General features: G+C 42.8%; 1 protein-coding gene across 2 annotated transcripts; it reads right to left on the bottom strand.

The window, feature by feature from the left end:
* Positions 1–515: 515 nt before the first annotated feature.
* On the bottom strand, positions 516–21804 carry fbxo34 (F-box protein 34). 2 transcript variants are annotated; one of them, XM_080414754.1, is made up of 4 exons: positions 21580–21804; positions 7201–7379; positions 2797–3776; positions 516–2763 (listed from the first exon to the last, which is right to left on the bottom strand). In XM_080414754.1, the coding sequence occupies exons 2-4, from the start codon at positions 7272–7274 to the stop codon at positions 1544–1546; spliced, it is 2274 nt and encodes a 757-aa protein (XP_080270880.1). In that variant the 5' UTR covers positions 7275–7379; positions 21580–21804; the 3' UTR covers positions 516–1543. The 2 variants fall into 2 exon arrangements, with proteins under 2 accessions (XP_080270880.1, XP_080270879.1); XM_080414753.1 differs by having other exon boundaries at positions 516–3776.
* Between the last annotated feature and the right edge of the window lie 271 nt (positions 21805–22075).

Genomic DNA, 22075 nt, shown 5'->3' with positions numbered 1-22075 from the left:
TTACCATAAAGCAACATTTTGTCCTTGTGAGTACAAGAGATTTTTTACTATACTTGAGGCCCTCACAAATATAGTAATACAAGCAAGCACACACACACCTATTTTTTGTGGCTTTTCCATGTCAAAAGATCACAGCTAGGTTTCTGTTTTTTCGGCAAAAATTACACCCATAATAAAAGCTCCCAGATGAAATATTTTTCTCCCAGGTTGTTTTTCCGTCTCAGTGTTTCAGTGCTCATATTACTACGGTTTCTGCCGTTTGGGGTTTGTAAGACAACGCTGTACCCTGCTGCAGCTCCACAGTCTGACCACTGGGTGTCCCCATAACACCACCGCCACCACCATGACTAGCCAGCTTAATAGGGCTGGGAAAACAACCGGAAATATATCGAAACAGATCCTTAGAACCATCCTTAGTAACCAACTTAATTTTGCTCATGTACTGTAGGTTAATCGGATAATCGATCGAGAAGCAGTTTTTTTTTTAATGATATATATATTTTTTTAATTTCTTATATATATCAACAGGAAAAAATTCAAACAGAATTTTTAGAATAGACTAAATCGATAAGTCTGATTAACCACTTAATCCCTACATTATACCTCGTCGTACAACGGTGGTGTGCAAAAATAGTGAAAATATTCGCTTTCTTCAAATAATCATTTCATCAAATGGTAATGGAGGCAAGCGGTTCTAATAATGCTGATATGGATGTCATCGTCGCCCAGCCCACTGCCACTTAGAAGGTAGAAGAAGAACTTTGGCTGAACGTTCTCTTCCACACGTACGGCTGTGGCTCAAACTTCACGGAGGAGACAGGAAATGGACAGGCGGGGATAAAGTGCAGATGACATCACGACTCTCAAAATCCATTTACCCATTACATTTTTGTTTCGATTCCAAGGTCACGATTCAATTCAATCATCGATAAAAACATGTTTTACCAGTTATACCCTATATACTTAGTTGACCCCAGGGGTCTATACTAGTCCCCCTCCGGTTTTCGCTCTATATTAAATATCTTTTCAGAATGGGCCGCGACGCGGTGTGAGCTTGTAGATCTGGTATTTCAGTCACACGTTTGCCCCAGAATAGGGGCGGCTGTTGGGGGGGAAAAGTACATAATTCTAATCTATGTGGTTTGAAACTCAAGCAATAAAGCAGCTGGCATTCAAGCTCTTGATGGCATTTGAATTTCGATTTTAAAATCACGGATTCGATTTGTTTAGTTTTTTGGGGTGACACCCCTACCAGACAGGACGTCAGGCTGCGAGCTGCAGACAGGGGGCGCTGTTTCTTTACAGTCTGTATTGACAAGGACACCCACCCACCCACACTCCGAAGACAAACAATACATCGTCAACATGCTTATGGCAACAACAGAAAAGGCAGGCAGGCTTGCGCATACACATGTGCGCACACACACACACACACACACACACTGATTCAGCCCTCATAGGACAGCAGACAAACCCACACCCTCAACAAAACAAAAAGAAAAGAAACCCAAACGTCAAAAATCATGAAACAAGTCTGTGATGGTCAGTCCTCAACCGAGTCCTCATTGCGCTGCCCCAAGCCTCCCCCTCCCCCGCGCCTGTAAACGGGCGCATTGATGCTGTGGAAGGCGGGCACCCAGCGGTTGTCGTGGAGGCCCACGTTGCACCCCGGCGTGTCCCTGCGGGCACCGTGGCAGCACATCCAGAAGCCCGGCCCGTACGGGTGAGCCTGGCAGTAGGGCTTGTGGTGCCAGCGGCACAGCGACACGTCGCCGCGCCCGTACCGCTTCTTGCACTGCTTGCACGGGTCGTCGCGGTAGCGCGGGTCCGACACCCAGCGCGAGTCGGCGGGCCGGATGCCGTAGCTCCGGATGACCAGGCGGAAGTAGTGGCACGTGCACTGCAGCGCCGCCAGCGAGCACGTGGGCAGCAGGGAGAAGATGTGGACCAGCAGGTGGTGGGGGAGCAGCGTCAGGAACGGCTGGGGGTCCAGCAGACGCTGGATCCTCTGGCGGACCGCCAGGAACTCTTGAGAGACGCTGCGATGCAGCGGGAAGCACGCCACCACTCCGCCTTGCTCCTCGTCATCCTCCGAATTCCTCCTCTCCTCCTCCCTGCCGGATTCAAACTCACACGGCGAGGGGGAGTGACAGTCTGTGGGGGGAAGAGGTGAGGTGGAGCAGGGATCTGTTGGGGCGTGCATGGCGCGTGTAGAGGCTAGCGCGGTGTGTGTTGGGGCATGTGCGGTGTGTGTTGGGGCATGGGCGGAGTGTATAGAGGCGTGCGCGGAGTGTATAGAGGCGTGCGCGGTGTGTGCGCCGAGAGGGCCCGATGAGAAGAACAACATGCCCGGGGGTGGTTCCTCTGGTCTGGGAGCAGTTAGAAGCTCTGGTTTGAGGGAGCGGACATTGCACTGAGAGTCACTGTGGTCTTCAGCCTGTGGCTGTGCCTGGGAGGAGGTTGGAGGCTCCAGTTCAGGTTCCCGAGGAACTCCCCCGTCCCCGCCGGTGGGTCTGGGACCCCGGACCTCCTCCAGGCAGACCTGGAGCCTCTCAGGGGCCTCCCGGTCCAAACCGTGTTCAGCCTCACTGGGACGGACTGGCACGACTGGGAGCGCAGAGGAGACCACTTCAACCTCTGGCAGCAGCGAAGGTGGTGAGGAGGAGGAGGAGGATGTCAGGGGCGTTGATGAAGGCTGGCATCTCCGCAGACTGTTGCTCCTAGACAGACCTCCTCCTGATGTTGAATTGCTCCTGGACAGACCTCCTCCTGATGTTGAATTGCTCCTGGACAGACCTCCTCCCGATGTTGAATTGCTCCTCTTCAGACACTCTGATTCCAGCCTGGCCACCATGTCGGACACCCTGATGACCTCTGATCCCTCCTCCACCTCTGAACCCTCATTAGGAGCAGAGGGAGGCGTGGTAGGAGGTGTAGAAGGAGGCGCGGTGGTAGGCGGTGCAGAAGGAGGCGCAGTAGTGGTAGGAGGAGCAGTAGCAGGTGCGGTAGGAGGAGCAGAAGGAGGTGCTTTGGTTGTACAGCCTGTGTGTGTGTTGACGTTTGCTTTCTGTTCCAACAGTGCCACCATATCCACCACACACACTCCTCCCCCACCATCCTCCTCCTCCTCGCCGCCTGCTTCCCCCCCACTCCCTCGGGCTGCCTGACTCAAGGCCTCCTCCCCCGGGCTAATGGTGTTGGTGTTGAGGTCTCTCTGCTGGTGATGGAGGTGGTGGCGATTGCTCCCTGATCTCCTTCGTCGTTTGGCGGAGGAGCAGCTCTCCCTGTCCCGCACGCCGCCCTTCACCTTCAGAGACACAGGCCTGGCGGGAGTGGAAACGGGCGTGACCTCCTCGTGTTTCAGGGCGTCTTCCCCCCAACCGTCCGAGCCGCCGATTGGTGGGCTGACGGAGGTGAAGATGGCGATCTTCTGCCGCACGTTGCCTGGTTTGATAACCGCCCAGATGTCCACAGGCCCCTCCCCCTCCACCCCTGTAGCTCCTCCTCCTCCCCCCTTGCGGTACAGCCCTTCGCCTCCCTGGGAGCCTTTAGCCTTGCGTCTCCAGGCGTCTCCATGGCAACCCGATCCGTTAGCGTTGTGGTTGTTGCCGTGGTGAAGTGTGTTTGCCGATATGACGGTCAACGGGGAGCGCCCCCTGACCCCAGCCACGCCCCCCACCACTCCTGGGTTGCCACAGTTAACGTTGCGGGTGCCAGGTTCCAACCTCACCTCCGACCTCACCAGCTTAGGACACGACTTCATATGCATGATAGGCCTGAGAGAGACACAGAGAGAGAGACAGAGAGACGGAGAGAGAGGAGAAAACATGTTATTATGAAGGAATAATAATTATAGGGCTGTCACGATCGTAGACTTTACCTTGACAATTAATTGTCATACAAATAATTGCGATTAATGATTTAATTTTAATTATGTTTTTTGCCATTAACACTCTCACCGCCAGGCCCGTAGCCTACGGGCCGATAAATCCAACCGTATAGCGCCGATCCCGTAGCCTACGGCTGTGGTGCTATTTCCTTTTTTTCGAAAAAAAATTAACTTTTCTCAATTTTCTATACGGCACATTTCATTGTAACACCACCGGAAACGGAATTATTCAGGATCACGTTTTGCCGATCCCGTCGGCCTCCATTCTAAAGCGCACACTGAAACGCCATTTTCTTCGATTGTAGTTTTTCTCCTCGCTGATCACTGTTTAACACATTTACCGCCGGGCCCGTAGTTCTACGGGCCGTTAAATCCAACGGTTAAGCGCCAATCCCGTAGCCTACGGGCTGTGGTGCTTTTTCCTTTTTTTCGAATTTTTTTTTTTTTTTAATTTTCTAGGGGGACCATTTTCAGTGTAACACCACCCGATCGGACCGGAAGTGCGATCACGTTTTTTGTTTCCCGTCTGTCTCCATTCTAAGTCGTACACATAAACCCCTGTAAAAGCTGTACAGGACATGTAGTTTTTCATCCTCGCATTTCCCATGTTAACTTAAACGATCAGAACTCAAACATGGCGGCTCCGTTTGACACGCGGTCTCGACGAGTAGACACCAGGACATGTGCCCGTTGTTTACAAACATTGGATCGGGCAATCTAAAGGATTTTAACGGGGCCTATGGCGACCTGAAAAAAACAAAAAACAACAATAAAACCTTGGCACTGGTGAGTACATTATGAGATTAGCCCTTGGCGGTGGATGTGTTAACATAAACCGTTCTAACTACAACATGGCGGCTCCGTTTGACACGTGGTTTGGACTGGTACACGCAGGGAGATCTCCGCGATGTTTACAAACAGTGCACAGCTCAATCTTAAGGATTTTAACGAGGTCTATGGCGACGTGAAAAAAACAAAAAACAACAATAAAACGTTGGCACTGGTGAGTACATTATGAGATTAACCTCTGGCGGTCAATGTGTTAAACATTGGAAGATATAAATTAAAAATCGGTTTGTCTTTTAGGCTTTGCCAACAGGGTGCACAGGGCAGATGACAAATAACTTCAGTATACAGTAGAAAGAAATGACTGACATTGACCGGCAACATTAGGCCTAATCAAAATTAATATGTACGATTATGCAAAATAATAGTTATTACAGATTGTCTAAGAATTGTGATCAATTGTGACTGAGGTGTCTCCGACAGACTATGTGAATCGGGGGGGGGGGGGGGGGGTGTCTCAAGTGACGTGAAACTTTACTGGGCCAAATTAAACTGTTGGTGTCAGTATGAATGACAGACGCTGGCAGCTGATCCAGCTGTGCCGCCGTAATAACAAACGGGTGTCGTTTCACGTGACGTTTTAGAGCACTGGTCACGACCAGTGCTCCCAGGCAACTGTGGCAACCCAGGAGTGGTGGTGCTCTAACATTTTCAAAATTAAAAAGACATTTCCAAAAAGATTAATTCATGTATATAAAAAAAAAAACTTACAAAACTACAAAACAAATTATATTAATTTAAAAAAAAAGTAGTGAAAATAGCAGATCTACAAGCTCCCAACGTGTCGTGATGAGACACTTTGGGAGCTTGTAGATCGGCTCACTAGTATGAGTCCCGGGGAGACAACACATTTCTCTTTTGGGGTTTGGGAACCACTGTTTTAGAGGAAAGGACGCCCGATTTCTCTTAAGAAAGTTATTTTCTTGTTTCCTCTCTCCTTGCATGGAAAGAAAAGAAAAGTTAAAGAACAACCGCCGTTAAAAGATCACAGAGACATTGACAATCGGCGATCATCTCTTCAGAGATCGTCAACATCCATAGGAGTCTACAATACAGTATTGATACAGAGGTTGTGCTAGCATACATCATTGGTAATAGAAGTTGTAGTTTGGTTGTTCCATAGTGATCTACGCTTCAGTGAGACCACACCACTCAGCTAGCATTAGAATATCTACAGAGGTAATATGGTGTGTGTGTGTGTGTGTGTGTGTGTGTGTGTGTGTGTGTGTGTGTCTCTCTCTCTCTCTCTCTCCCCCCGAGTGGCAGGTCTGCAGAACCTCGTGTTCTGCATTTCACCTCCAGGCGTGTGTGTGTGTGTGTCGGTGCGAGCCTGTACATGTGGTTGAACATGTTGGCATAAACACACAGGGAGTCATACCAAAGACATGAGGAGAGGAGAGAGCGAGACAGAGAGAAAGAGAGAGGACAGAGAGAGAGAGGAGAGAGAAAAGAAAATAAAGGAGACAGAGAGAGAGAGAGAGTGAGACAAGACATCAGGAATGTGTTTTATAACTGGGGAAAACTAATGTTTGGTACACAATAGAGCGTAGAGGTTCCCTGGAACACTAGCATAATTTGAACAATTCTCAATAGGACCGCCCCACCCCAGCTCCCCACAACAATATATACAGTATATTTAGTATACAACACAGTTATTTCTATTTAATTCATATTTAACTTTAAGGACCTTAAAAGCTGGACGCTGCCGGCGTCGCACACTGCATGCAACCAATGTCAAGCCAGTCAATGTTTAATTCCAAGCATTTATCCCAACACTACGACCATTAGGTAATAAAAAAAGATACCATATACACATTTTCCCATGAACCGACTGTAATGCCATGGTCCACTCCACGGACCACCCCTGGTTATTTAGATTATTGGTACCAGTCAGTGTCATTTATATGTATATTCAAGCTATTTGTCATATCTACCCGGTAGGCCTGTCACAATTAATACATAATCGTCTAATCACAATTATTTTTGCATAATAATCATAATCGTTTCCATGTTGAAAAATGTTCACACATTTTCAAATATAAAAAAAAAAGCAGAAATAGCAGATCTACAAGCTTACAACGCGTCACTTCATGACGCATTGTAAGCTTGTAGATCAGCTATTTCTGCTATTTTTAGATTTATAAAGTTATTAAATATGTCAATAATTTCTTTGTATATTTCAGTTATTTGTCATATCAAAGGCTTCATATGTTCCAATGTTCAACAATGCCAAACACACAATTAAATCGTTAATCGCAATTATTTGTCAACTTAAATTTGTAATCGTGACAGCCCTACTACCCGGTGCAATTTTAGTTTTAAAAGCCTAAAAGAGGCAAACAGAGATATAATTTATATTTATATGTTCCAATGATCAATGCCAAAAACACACATTTGTACGAAAATCCTTGTCGATAACCTGGCGGTTGATTGGTTAGTATAATGTGGATGTAGGTGGGCCTTACCTCCAGGCTGACTGTTGATTGGTTAGTGGTGGTGACGCTCTGGGTTGCTTGACAGTCTCACATCTCTCATGCATTCACTCCTCCCTCCCTGACAGAAGAAAAGACAACAACCTCTCCTTCTCTTCCTCCAGGACAGGCTGTTGATCAGTTGACCCTCAGGGTTCAGGGATTCAGACAACCTGCAGAAGAACACAACAACACACACACACTTACATAGGGTTGGGATACGGAACCGGAGGAATCGGTAGGAACCGCATCCAACATTGAGGAACCAGAATCGGTTTCGTCACATTTGGAACCGGTTTTATCACACCGTCAGAGCTGGTTATGTGGACTTCACGTCTGCTATACAATTGCAAATACCTGTGGTTCTCAAACTTTTTAATTTCAAGGACCACCATACAGACCTGTAAGGGTCCATTTGGAACCACCCTATACACGAATCCACGGAGCGCTGCCCTGCGCGCAGCCATTGCTGCGGTGTCAACGCTCCGTGGACGCGACACCGCAGCAATGGCCGCCTACAGGCAGCTACAGGCAGCGCGCCTGTGGATTCGTCTATAGGAATCGTTGAAGGGAACCGTTAAGGAATCGGACCGTTAAGAGGGAATCGTTAAAATCCTAAAGGATCCCTCCCAACCCTACTCATTACATATGGTGATGCAGCATTAGATGTAACTGATCCATTTAATCGATTATTAAATGATCTGTTGAAATGTTGCAGTTTTTTTCTTTTCAAATTGTTTTTGAGATATAGAAAATAGCCGATCTTCAAGCTCAAAACGTGTCGCGTCGTGAGCTTGTAGGTCAGCTATTGTTTTTAATTAAAAAGGTAGGGTAAGTGATATTTTTTGGTTAAAACAAAATGTATTTTGTTAAAAAGGTTAAAGCACTATATTCTTAAAGTAATCATTGACTCATTGACAACACTCTATAGCAATGAGTACTATCAGAATATAGAGCTATTTAACACTTATTTTAACCAAAGAAAATAACTTACCTTACCTTTAATTGAAAATCGATGCATTTAATCTATTTTTCTATTATAGATTCATTTTTAACATCCCTAGCATGGTTTCATGCAGATATTGCAATACAAGTTTCCAATAGGGTTTACCTACACCCGTTATACAGTAACTGATTCTGGGTGCAGATGCAGTCTTCTAATAAACAATCCATTCTTATTACCCGATTTATTATGCCTGCTGATGCACATATTAGTTCAAACAACTTAAATGTAGTATTTTTCCAACTTGAAGGCTTTTTGAAGGCTTGTTCAGAAAACACTGAAGCAGCATCACATACAAATATAATACACAGGGGTTGACACTAACACCTGCCCGCCTGCCCTGGGCAGGTAAATAAAATGGTAGGGCAGGTGAAGTTTGCTATCTGGTTGCCCCACGGGGAGGTGCACATTTTGTCTCTCCAGCTCTTTATTAAACAGAAAATGCCTTTTCGGGTCAGGATACCAATTTTATCGAATCAGGACAGAGAACTCAGACAGGATACAGATTAAACAAGTGAAATTGGAAGTGATGACACAAAGAAATGAGCATGTCAAATTGGAACTGGAACATTATAAAAATGAAGCTGATAAATGGGTACTCTCTCCTGATTGGCTGAAATGGTGTCACCTAACTGGAAATTTATTTTCTGTCTATCAAAGAGCTGGAGAGACAGAGAGACCCCTGTTACTGAACAAACACTAACAATGAGTGCTATCAGAATATAGAACTTTAACCCATAACAAAACCCTTCTTGTTTTAACCCATTAAGACCTGAGAAGATTCTAGAAATGTCTTCTAAATCCTAAAAAAAATGTGAAAGAAAAACCCACATTTATTTTCCTCGATTTTTCAAAAATAGCAGATCTACAAGCTCATAGCACGGCACTCGGTGCCGCGCTATGAGCTTGTATATCTGCTATTTTTGAATAGCCAAAAGACGTCTAAAGTGACACAGATGCGTTCCAGGTATCAATGGGTTAACCAAAAAATATCACTTACCCTACCTACCTTCAACCCATAGTCATATTCATAGCCATTTAGATATTTGGCATACATATTGAGGTATGACATTTTTTATCGTGCAGCCCCATAATTCGCAAGTAGAAAGTAAAAAATAAGTGTTTAATTGAACGGTAATTCAAATTTAATTTAATTTTATAAAGGACGATTTACTTTTCGGGCAAGTGGGCAAGACCTGTGGGCAAGTAGAAAATTACCTGTACTTGCCCGACTGGCAAGTGCCTCTGAGACCTTAGTGTCAACCCCTGATACATTATAAAAGATTGTCTAAAAAAGATGATACGATATTGCATCTTTAAGGACAATACCGATATGACCGATTAATCGTGCATCCCTATATGAAAGTATTACAATTAATATGATTACTGTTGTTGAACTGTGTTGAACATGGAACTGTGTTGAACATGGAAATCACACACATGCGCGAGTGAAGCTGTTGTGTATGAACTAAGTTATACACAAACAAATGTGTGTCGTTCTTTCCATTACACAAACACATACTTTGTCTTTCACTACGAGAACTGACTGAGTGTGTGTGGCTTGTACACAACAACAGAACGTGATGCTGACCTTTTCACCCACACAGCTGTTAAAACCTTTCTCCTATTACACACACACACACACACACACACACACACACACACACACACACACACCTTGCCAGTATTAGGTGTGCGTTTGTTGGACTGAGTAAGTGGCAGTGAGAGAATGCGTGTGTGTGTGGCGCTAGTCTTGTGACGAGCCAATAAGCATTTAGGACTCTTCTCATGTCTATATATGGCAGAGCGTAATCAATATGCTTGGAATGCATGCCATATTGCCTGTGTGCGTGTGTGCACGCGCGCTGTTGTACATACAAGTCTAGAGAATTCAACACCTACTCTACTAGTTCTTGCTACCCAGTGCCTATCCTTTTAGACTATTTTGGTATCGTATTTAATGTTTAAAGCAATAAACACTGCGTGCCTGCACTGCCTACAGCAAGCGGCAGTTCAAATGCGCACACGGCCATATAATTTAGCTTCAACTAGGCTAATTTCTGTTTGAGTAGCCTACTGTAGGATAGGCTACTCACAACGAGCCATGCGCATCCACAAAGTAATCCAACGTTTCATCCTCCTCATAACCATCATTTAAAATGAATAAAATGGCCAATCTATCATAAATCAATCATAAATCCATCGTCCCATGAAAATAGTTGGAGAATGAGCAGTCCGGTTGTGAAGTGAAACCATAGAAACACCACAGAGGTTTGCTTCAGTGATTTTACAGATCTTACTCGCCTTAACCCATTGAGACCAGGAACGCATCTGTGTGTCATTTTTTTGATTTATTTGGCTATTCAAAAATAGCAGATCTACAAGCTCATAGCAACGAGCTTTTTTCTATTTCATTTTTTTTAATTAAATTTTTGCATAAAATCTTTGAATAAATATATATTTTAAAGCAAACATTTTTAACTCAAATCTTTGCTTCTGGGGATTCTACAAATGTCTTCTAAACAGTTTTTTTAAGACACTTTTGTTGCTATAATCAGTGGTTCTCAAACTTTTTCATGTCAAGGACCCCCAAAATTATATGTACTTGGCCGCGGACCCCCATCTCAAAGTATGTTGTTCCAGTGACCCCCAGAAGCAAAGATTTGAGTTAATGTTTGCTCATCAATGTTGAGTGCCGCGCTATGAGCTTGTAGATCTGCTATTTTTGAATAGCCCAAAGTATAAAATAATGGTTGAACTGGTTACACAGATGCATTCCCGGTCTTAAAGGGTTAAAAAAAAAGCAGGAGTTAAGTAAGTAAAAGATACAGCACACGCTTAGTTTTGTTTCAGAGAAAATATGATAGCTGACAGTGACAGCTGGTGTTTGAATGAGACGAGTCGTGCACAGTCACACGCTTTCCAGTCTTTCCAACGCTTACCACAGCCGACGTCGGTGCGGTGGAGAGCAACCTTTAGTAGGCCTGTAGCCATGACACCAAGAGACAGCAAATAGTAGGGAAGTAACGATAGTCAATTTTGCGACATTGTGATAAATATTATCACGGGCCTGTGACATCATCTACGATAGTTATTCAGGCCAATTTTTTTTTATAATTTGTGTCTAAACAGCAGCAGAGGACCCGGTGTTCACAGCAATCATATGTGCAGATTCACAGATCTTTAAAACATCCCTTGCTAGAAAAATGCGCAAATATCTGCACAGTTGATCCCTGTGAACACAGGCAAGAGACTGAGATGTGCTGATGTCAGTGTTGCCAGATTTTGCATGAGAAATAAGCAACCAGGTCTATAAAAAATACGCCTCAAAGAAGTTACTAGGGCAGGCCAGTTAAACTTGAAATGTTGATTTAGAGCAGTGGTTCTAAAACACTTTTATGTCAAGGACCCCAAAATTAATATTTGGCCACAGACCCCCAGCATCTTTGTGCTGTCTATTTTCAAATAGCTTAAGTATATATATAGGGTTTAAGTGGTTAACACCTTTGCAGCAACTCTCTCGCTGATCGCGGGTTATTTTGCTAAACAACTAACCCGTTGTTGTTGGCCGTTTAGCTGAGCGACATAGCCTAGCCATTTAGCTTAGTGACTAACACAGTTTGGCTGTTAACGATGGCTTTTTGGTTTCCACCCATTCACTGTCTTCCCTCCCGGCTTGGCAAAGTATAAAATTCGATCACAGCCTTACTTTAAGGCAAACAGTGCAACCAGCACTGTACCAAGAGACCAAAGCTAAAGTGACACAAGAGCCTCAAACAAGCAGAGTGCATCTCATTAACCACAGATGGGTGAACTTCATGGGCTACTCAGAGCTATATTACAGTCAGAGCTCATGTAATGACATGAGGATGGTAAATGCAAAGTTGTTGAATTTTTTTTTTAATATACATTGTGATAAATATCACGCTGTGGACTTGTTACTGTGATATTATCGTATATTTTTTGGTATCATTACATGATCACGACCAGATACAGTATTGGTAAATAGCCATCACTCACACAGTAAACACCGACTCATATACGGAGCTGTCCAACACGTAACTGCAACCTACAAGAGAATAAAACTAAACAATAGGCTGTGACCTAGAAGCAGGCATGAAAGAGGGAACTAGGACAGAAAGGAGTGGAAGTGGATAGAAGGAGAAGAGGCAGTCACAGCTCAGTTTTAAACCACACTCATGACAATACTTTATGTAGCCCATGTAATCAAACACTCTAAAAGAGATAATTAACTCCAACTAATTCCAACTCCCAACTAAATCCAATGAACTCCAACCGACTCCAAGTTCTCCAACTAACTCCAATTCCAACTATATTCCAACCATTTCAAACAAACAAACTCAAAACTAGATCCAATTAACTCCAACTAGCTGAAATAAACTCAACTCAATTAATTCCAAACAACTCCAACTACCTCCAACCAGCTGAAACCAACTCAAAATAAATCCAGTTAACTCCAAGCTCTACTAGAGAGTCTGTCCTCTGGGGAGATAATGGCTGTGTTAACAGCGGTCTCAAACCCCCCCCCCCCATCCCATTAACACCACACACCGGGAAAAGCATCAATTAAACGTAAATAACATGTACCTTTAACCGAATGCAAGGAGCTCGATCCTATCAAGAAAAAAAAGCAACTCAATATATTGTTCAAGACAAAGTTGCTGAATAAAAATCATAATTGCGGCTAAACACTGTCTTGGCCTAAGCGTGCACACAACTCCATGTTTTCTTCTTTAGTTCCTATCCATCTCCGTTTCTGTTTAGTGTAAATGATCTTTTTCATATCATTATGAACTTTGCGTCCTCCTTGTCCCTTGTGTATTCCGACTTTCCAAGGAGCAGAGCACAGAATGTACAGTAGGAGGCGCACTGCAGGCACTGTATTGCGCATACAGTAGACCTCATAACTAACCTACCTAATTCTACTGATATTCAAAATCAAACTGTGGGCCAGTGCTTCTCAAACTTTTTCAAGTGAAGGACCCCCAAATTGATATGCATACATAATCAATCATCATGTACATTAATACATGCCAATGCCATTTTGAAAAACGCATTTTAGGCCCTGCAGAGCATAGGTTTCACAATCTCCAGTGTAATCTCCCTACCTACAGTATCCTGTTGTCGAATTCCGTGATACTAATAATCTAATCTTCAAATCTTCTTTTATGGGGTCCCTGGCAGAATATCTTTTAAAAATAGGCTTCTGTGGCCTAATAAATGTCAATTTGGGGGTCCTTGACATAAACATATTTAAGAAGCACTGTCCTAAAACAACTTGTCCTACATACTGTAAAAAATGTGGGTTTAAAAAAACACTGTCCTACATACTGTACTCTGATTTCTGCTTTACAAGCTCACTGTGTGTGTGTGTGTGTGTGTGTGTGTGTGTGTGTGTAACAAAGCTTCTTTTACAAAGTAGTCAAACAGGATCTTTACATTTTGACTGGGGAAACCCAGCTGTCAAAAACACACACACAGTTGGGGTTTTCACCTGAACACACAAAAACCACATAAACCTTAAACCTGACCTGTGAAAAATCTACAAAGTCATGTGACCATTGGCTCCACCCGGCTGACAACAAACATACCTCCACATGTCTCTACAAGATGAAGCGAGCTGGGCGGAACAACCGACTGAGCTGTCGACATGTCTCCACAATGGGACAATGGATGGGACAATGTCCTCTAGGAAAAACTATTCATCCATCTATTCTAAAGCATTGATTCAATGATGTTCAACCTTTCACACTCCAAGGAGCCCCAGTAGTCTGATATTATGCATTAGGCCACAGAGTAGACCCCCCATCATCTCTGGTAACCCAAACTACACTGTAAATTCAACTCTGAGAGTATAAAAGAATGGACCCATACAGGTCGAACTGGTTCCATTTGTATCATCTCAAAGTTACAGAGCTGTAAGGGTCCAATTCAACCATTAAGCTGGGGACTACATGATTTAATTGTCCAGGATTATTCCTTTTCAAATGTTAAATATACATTATTCATAAACATACAGCCATTTTTCCTTTTTTTGCACGACACCCTTGTGCGCGTCCACGACTCAGTGGTTAATAAGACTAAATTAAATAAATAAATGTAATCGAAAGTCAATTTAATAGTTTTGTTTCGTCGATGTACTTGGGCTGCAACTATCCATTATGTTCTTGTGATCGCTCTATTGATTACCTTTGAATAGATTATTAATCATTAACTTTTTTTATATAAACAAATCAATGCAAAGAAAAAAGAATGCATTGCCTGACACCGGAACTGGAGCAAAAACTAGAGAAACAAGAGAGTGTGTGTGTGGGGGGGGGGGGCTGAAAGGGAGAGCTAACCCACCCAGAAACATCTGGTTAGGTTGAATCAGTCACGTCATAACATTACATCATTAGCATTACACACACAGTATTAGGTGGCAGTCAGCCACCATTGAAATAGTGGAGATAACAGGGTGGTTTAATCACAGGCCCGAGTTTAGTTTGCCTAAAAGTCGATTTACAACTAAATAGAACGCCGTCAGTGCTCCACACACACACACACACACGCCGTCACAGTGCTCCACACACACACACCGTCACAGTGCTCCACACACACACACACACACACACACGCCGTCACAGTGCTCCACACACACACACGCCGTCAGTGCTCCACACACACCGTCAGTGCTCCCCACACACACACAGATGTGTTCGCCTGAGGACAACACATGATAACTCTAGAAGACAGATGTCTCTCCATCAGGGCAAAAAAACCTATTCAATTATCTGTCAGCACTACGGTACATAATGAAGTTATAATATATATATATAAAATAAATATATATATTTTGTACCCATCATTTCATTTTAGATCTGCTATTTTTGATATTTATAAGAAAAAGATTACGTGAAATCAAAAATGGTTAATTGTCTGTGGGTGTTATAAATATCATTTGAACGTGCTTGTGACTAAATAACATCCATTGGAACACAGGTTATTTTTTTTTTCCATTTCCTGAAAAGTAACGGTTTTGGACATGACCAAAACCATATATGACATAAGGACATATATGACCCTCCTGCGGGTCACACAGACAAGGTCAGAGAGAGAAGGATGAGGCTGGCAGGGCACACTGACAAGTGTCTGGCACCCAGAACTGGTATGGTGGCAAAGCAAACTGACACTGTGGGAGCCAACCCAAGGTGCAGCTAGAAGGGGAAAGAGACGCACCACCAACACAGTGGCGTTAGACCTCTCACAATTATTACATAATCGTTCTAAACGCAATTATTTGAGATAGTCGCAATTATCTTTGCATAAATGTCATATCGTTTCCATGTTGAAAGAATTTCACATATTTTCAAATATAAAAAAAAAAAAGGCAGAAACAGCAGATCTACAAGATTACAACACGTCGTCGTTGTAGGCTTGTAGATCAGCTATTTCTGCCTTCTACAGCTATTTCAGAAGATCTTTCTGCAAGTTTAACATGTATAAAGAATATTACATGTATAAAAAAAATATGAAATGGGTCAATAATTTCTTTGTATATTTCAGTTATTTGTCATATCTGCCCTGTGCACTTTTTGATTACAAAGCCTAAAAGGCTTCATATGTTCCAATGTTCAATGCCAAACACACAATTAAAATCGTTAATCACAATTATTTGAGTGACAATTAATCGTCAACGAAAATTTGTAATCGTGACAGTCCTAAGCAGTGGTGGAAAAAGTACTCAAATTCTTTACTTAAGTAAAAGTACCAATACTGCAATATAAACATACTCTGTTACAAGTAAAAGTCCAGAATTAAAAAATTACTTGAGTAAAAGTACAAAAGTATTGGCATCAAAATGTACTTAAAGTACCAAAAGTAAAAGCACTAAATATTTGAAAATAGCAGCTCTACAAGCTCACAACGTGTCGCGATGCGACACGTTGTGAGCTTGTAGATCGGCTATTTTCAAATAGCCTATGTATAAAATAGGTTTAAAGTGGTTTAATGTATGTTTCATTATATCGTAATTTATATCTGAAAAGTAACGAGTAACTAAAGTTTTCAAATAATTGTAGTGGAGTAAAAGTACAATATTTGCCTCTGAGATGTAGTGGAGTAGAAGGAAAAGTATTGGAAATTGGAAATACTCAAGTAAAGTACAAATTCCTCAACATTGTACTTAAGTACAGTACTCAAGTAAATGTACTTAGTTACTTTCCACCACTGGTCCTAAGTGGCGTGACAGCGGCAACACTGCAGAGCTCAAGAGCCTGATGCTAGATGGGAAGGTGTGGAGTGAGTCCCGAGATGGTGTCGGCTGATCCGCACTCTCGCATCGCATCTTCACAACAAGACAAGCTCAACCTGCAGAAAGAATTCCAATACTTCCGGGGTCTAATAACGACGGTCTTCCCTGTGAATCTCTGTGATATTGATGACATCTGCCTTGCACAAATATGCTCTCATTTATTCACCAATTCAACCAGGTTAGCTACGCCCAGCTATTAAACTACCCCACCCATGTCTGAAACCATTCTTACAGAAAGAGAAGAGCTTTAAAGTTCTGTTCCAAAACCATATATCTTCGCTGCCGGAGTCGGACGGAAACCTTATAATGTCCAAAACCGTTACTTTTCAGGAAAAGGAAAAAAAAAAACCTGTGTTCCAATGGATCCAATGTAGTTATTTAGTCACAAGCACTTGTTAATAACTTCATTGGTTCAAATGATATTTATAAAACCCACAGACAATTAACCATTTTTTCTTCTTCTTTGATTCTTTTCTTCTAAATATCAAAAATAGCTACAAGCTCACAACACGTCGCATCGCGTTGTGAGCTTGTAGATCGGCTATTTTTGCTACTTTGGTGTGATGCCGTTAGTATGACGAAGTAGGGCATCCATTTATGAAAAAAACTGAAAAGTTGAAATATGGAGAGCTACCAGGTTTCTGCTCGAAAGAGACAATATAGGAGCTTTAATCCATGATGTGGTGCTTGCTTTGTCTCCATGCTGAAGTTGCTGCTTGACAAATCTGATGACTCATCATCATGAATTAGGAACAGCTGCGTTATGTTAGTGGTGTGTGACGTTATCATCACTGCACAAAAACAAGCCTCCACTTAACCAATTCCAACCTGGCGTCAATATATATAGGTGAAAACTGGCTCAAAGATTGCAAAAGTAGCAGATCTACAAGCTCACAACAACGCATCGCGACACGTGACCCGACACGGACAGATGACATCAGTGAGCCAACCACTCAAACGCAAGTCAAATGAACTAGTTAATCGATTATGAAAAATCATTGATAATCGATTAATAATCTATCCCCATTTTGGGCATGTTATTGTAACATTTTCAAAAATAGTGATAATAGCCAATCTACAAGCTCATGACACACCGTTGTGTGATGAAGTATAAAATAATGAATTTGTTGACATCCACTTAGTTTTTATATTAAAAAAACCACCCTTCTCGATAATTTGATTAACCAATTAAAACCGGGAAAGCATCTGTCATTTTAGATTTTAGCTATACATCATCTCTGTCGGGTGGAAACCTCATATGTCCAAAACTGTTACTTTTCAGGATTCAAATTAAAAAAGTAGCAGCGGATCTACATTACAAGCTCAAAAAGAGTCACGAAAGTTCTGAGCTCGTGGATCTGACTGCTACTTTTGAGTGCCGCTGCAGTATGATCAAGTACAGCGTTAATTTACAAAACAAGAGCTTTCTGCCCGACAGCAACGATATACAGCAACATCTTTTCAGAAAGCTGTTAAGATTTAGAAGGCATTTGTAGAATCGGCCTCAGGTCTTAATGGGTTAATCAAAGAAGTAATTAATGATCACTACGATGATAATCGATAGTTGCAGCCCTAAAAATAATTACACACCAGCTTTTGATCTTCACGCAACAACACTTAATGTCACCCAGTAGTGGTCCGACCAGACCACCATGTGTCTCAATAGAAAAGCAGGGAGACCAAATACAACCACCACAGCTAGTTAGTTATATTGTTTTAACATGATACCCTACCAAATAGTTTAAGTAACGTTTCATTCGCACACAAGTTATGAATTGCAGCTTTTAGCTCTTTTAAGTCCAGCGTTTGGGATGCAAGTGAGGATTCCCACCCCGGCAGAGAGGACGCCCCAGGCCAGTACAACGTGCAGCAGTCTCTTGGAGACTGTTGCCATTTAATGGGTGTGACCAGCAGCGCGAGCCTCAGACAGTTCTTCTCACACTATGACACAATTCTTCACTGAAAACAATACTGATCAAATTCTGTGTCTCAGGCACTAATCGTTTCACACAATGCCACAAGAACTCCATTCACACACTAATCACATGAACCATCTCTCCACTGACGCAAACACTGAGGAGACCCTGCCGCCCACAACACCTGGTTCAGGTGCCACCGTCTTAAAGCTCGTCATCATTGCTATAGACGTAAGAGTATAGTGTTTTGTTCAATAAGAGGCATCTCATCTCTTGTTTAATAAAGTAAACAAAATAAATGGTAAAGTCAGGATACCAATTTTATTCAATCAGTAGAGAGAGAGAACCCCACAAAGAATGTGTATCAGCTTAAATTTGAAAGTGATCCAGTTCCAGTTTTCGCTGCAATTGTTTCCCCCACCCATCAGTTTCAATTTCACTTGTTTATATGCTGTATCAGTGTATCCTGTGTGAGCTTTCTCTCCTAATTGGATAAAATCTGTATCCTTCCTGGCCTGAAAGTGTATTTTCGGTATACTAAAGAGCTGCAAAGATGGAGAGACCCGTTTCTGAACAAACACTCTAGGGCTACTCAACGTGATGCCAGCAGGCCGCATGCGCCGCCATGCATCACATTATTAGTTTTAGGCTAAGGCCCTTGATCACAGTTGTAATGTGGCCCCAGAGCAATGTTAAGTTGAGTAGCCCTGCTCAAATGATTGCTATATGAATATAGAACTTTAACACACTTACGTATCTTAACAAAATAATGCAGATCTCAGACTTCATGTGACCAGCCTGTGACATCAGTCATCTATGACAAATCTATGACATATGACTCCAAATCTCGTTGGTTTCAGAGCGATCACAGCCCCACTGACTTCCATTATAAAATCTGATGTTTCCGAAAGTATAAAACACACCAGGAAAATGTGTGGAGGTGACAGTGTGCATACAAAGCTTGGCGTTGATCAGTCCAGCGGTTTGCGAGATCAGCTCCAGAGACACACACACACACACACACACACACACAGCCTCTTGGTAGAGCCACACCGTAAAAACATCAATCACAACCCCCACTTACAATGCTCTCTGACAGACAGACTGAAGAGCCTGTAAGCTGAAATGGAGGAAATATCACGTCTAAAAACATTAAACACATTCCTCATATACTGAGGTTCACACCAGGCAGGCTGCATTGCTCGCTACTGAGTATTTGTAATCTTTCTACATGTAAAAACAAACAGGAGAAGGCAACTTATTTCATTTGGCTACAACCATATACCATTTATGGGACTTGGGGAGGATTTAATTTGCACTCTTAAACACACTGCTGTGCTACAATTCAACTGAACAATTCCCTGTGGTCACATAACAGTGGTTCTCTAAGTGGGGTGGGACCCCAATTACACTCTAAAATCCTCAATGTTAATCTAACTGTACAAATGAGAGGGTCCAAAAACGGGTCCATTTAGTTACGTTTGTACACTGTCAAAGTTACGGGCCTGTTAACTCCTCAAGGACCCCTTGGGGGGGGGGGGTCCTCTGACCCCACGTTGAACCAGTGTTCTGAGGGGTCCCCAGCAAAATGCTGAACCATTTAATTTCACCATTATATCACCGGCTAGAAGCTATAGACGCCCAATGAGAGAATGTACAAGTATCATAGGTTTCACTGACTCTCTCCACGGTTATCTCCCCCACGTACAGTATAGACCGCTGTGGAATTCTGCACTACTGTAATCTAACAACCAAAAACGCTCTCTTCGGCCAGGGGGGTCCCCGGCAGAATGTTTTTTTCCAATGGGGGTCAACGGCAATAAGTATCAATTTGGGGGAGGGGGTCCGTGATATGAACACAAATACGAAAGCAGTATTGTCAATAAAACTACGGGCTAAAAGCCACAGAGAATGTATCTTCCTCAGTGACATTAGGCTATGTATGTGTGGCTTCTTGCAGACGCAGAATGCAGCTGTCAGGTCCAGACAGAACCAGGGCCTCTTTCGGTATGTCTGCCTGTCTGTCTGTCTCAGTCTGTTTGTCTGTCTGTCTGTCTACCCTTTGACTACCTTTCTGTAAGAACACGCTTTCACTCCGCTGTTGCCAATGTTCCAAATCCTAAAAAACCAACACATAATGTATATGTTAGTTAGCAGTTCAAACCCAGACAGCACAACCATGATTGAACCAAACCCACACAACCCCCCACATCACAGGTTAGCTACCCAGGCTTGTTTGCTTGGCCTGCTCTCATCTAGGCCAAAATGGGACTCAGGGTTGACATGACATTGGCCTCATCATGACAACTAGAAAAGACCCAGGCAACATCCTGAGAGCTTGGCTTGATCAAATAAAAACATTCATTTGTGTTTGTGTTTCATTTAGTTTCACCACAAATTAAGGCAAAACAAGACTCCAACCTGGCCTTATTTGGCTAAATAAGAGCTATTTGACAATAAGACAATTCTTTACTAGTGACACAGGCACGGGTAGATACGTTATGTTGGTTGATTCAACGGCCAAATATACAGCAGCCTAAATGGCTTAAGTTGTCTAAACTTAAAGGCAAACTTCTGTGCTGCAACGTTACTAGCATCGATGCTAACTAGCATGCTAAGCACTGAGGGCCATTGAAAGTGACGGCAGAACATGCTAACCTCATTAGCCTCGGTGGTTAGCCGGGGTACTGACCCGGGTAGAATGACTCCGACCACAGACAAGTTTACAAGCTACACAAACCATTCAGTTCCACCTCGCGTCTCACGACTTGGAGTTTGTTATAGCGTCAAAAGAAACAACAAAATACTCAACACCACAAGTACAATAAACAAGGATGTGCCCGTCACGTCAAAAGCAAGCGCCATCTAGCGTTACGGGCTTCGGGTGTACCTAGCCCTGAAACATGACTGTACAAGCGTCATGTGAACCATGGCTACGGGTGTACCGTGTTATTATGATCCGCTGAAGACTGAAAAAATACATATTATTATCATTATTATTATTATTATTATTTTTGAGAAGATAACGTGGTTTAAGAATAAATGTTGTAGTTGATGTTTGTTCTTCCGACTACGTGCATCGACGTCACCGTCGTGTCCATGAAATCTTCAGCCTAGAATGAAAAAAAAGAAAAACCAACCTGAGAGCAGAAGTCCAGAAATGTCTTGGCGTTTCTAAATCCTCTCCTGGTGGAAAAGCGTGTAAACAGCGTGGTTTTTCTCCTCCCCTCGGCCTTTGGAACACATGTAGACGTCGATTCGTCACTATTAGACTTGAGTTGTATGTGAAATTACACTATTTAATTGGCTTCCTTCCTTTGCGGCTTCGAGAGAGTCGCCAGCTTGCTTGTACTGTAGTGTAATAAGTGTACTCACTACTCCTACCTAGTGTTGCCAGGTTTTGTAAGAGAAATAAGCAACCAGGTCTATGAAAACAAGCCCAAAATAACATGATATATTGGCTATTTTCAAAAGAAATCTTGAAGACAAGACAACTTTGGTATATTTTTTGAAACATTTTAACAACACAAATCTTGTATGGGGTATGGGGGTCCCTGGCATAACATGTGTTCAGATGGGGGTCCGCAGACAAATATATATTAATTTGGGGGTCCTTGACTTGAAAATGAAACACTG

The sequence above is a fragment of the Gymnoscopelus braueri genome, assembly GCF_963280865.1.
Source record: "Gymnoscopelus braueri genome assembly, chromosome: 19".
Lineage (NCBI taxonomy): Eukaryota > Metazoa > Chordata > Actinopteri > Myctophiformes > Myctophidae > Gymnoscopelus > Gymnoscopelus braueri.
Note: the sequence above shows the minus strand (reverse complement) of the source record. Positions and strands in the feature narration are given on the sequence as shown.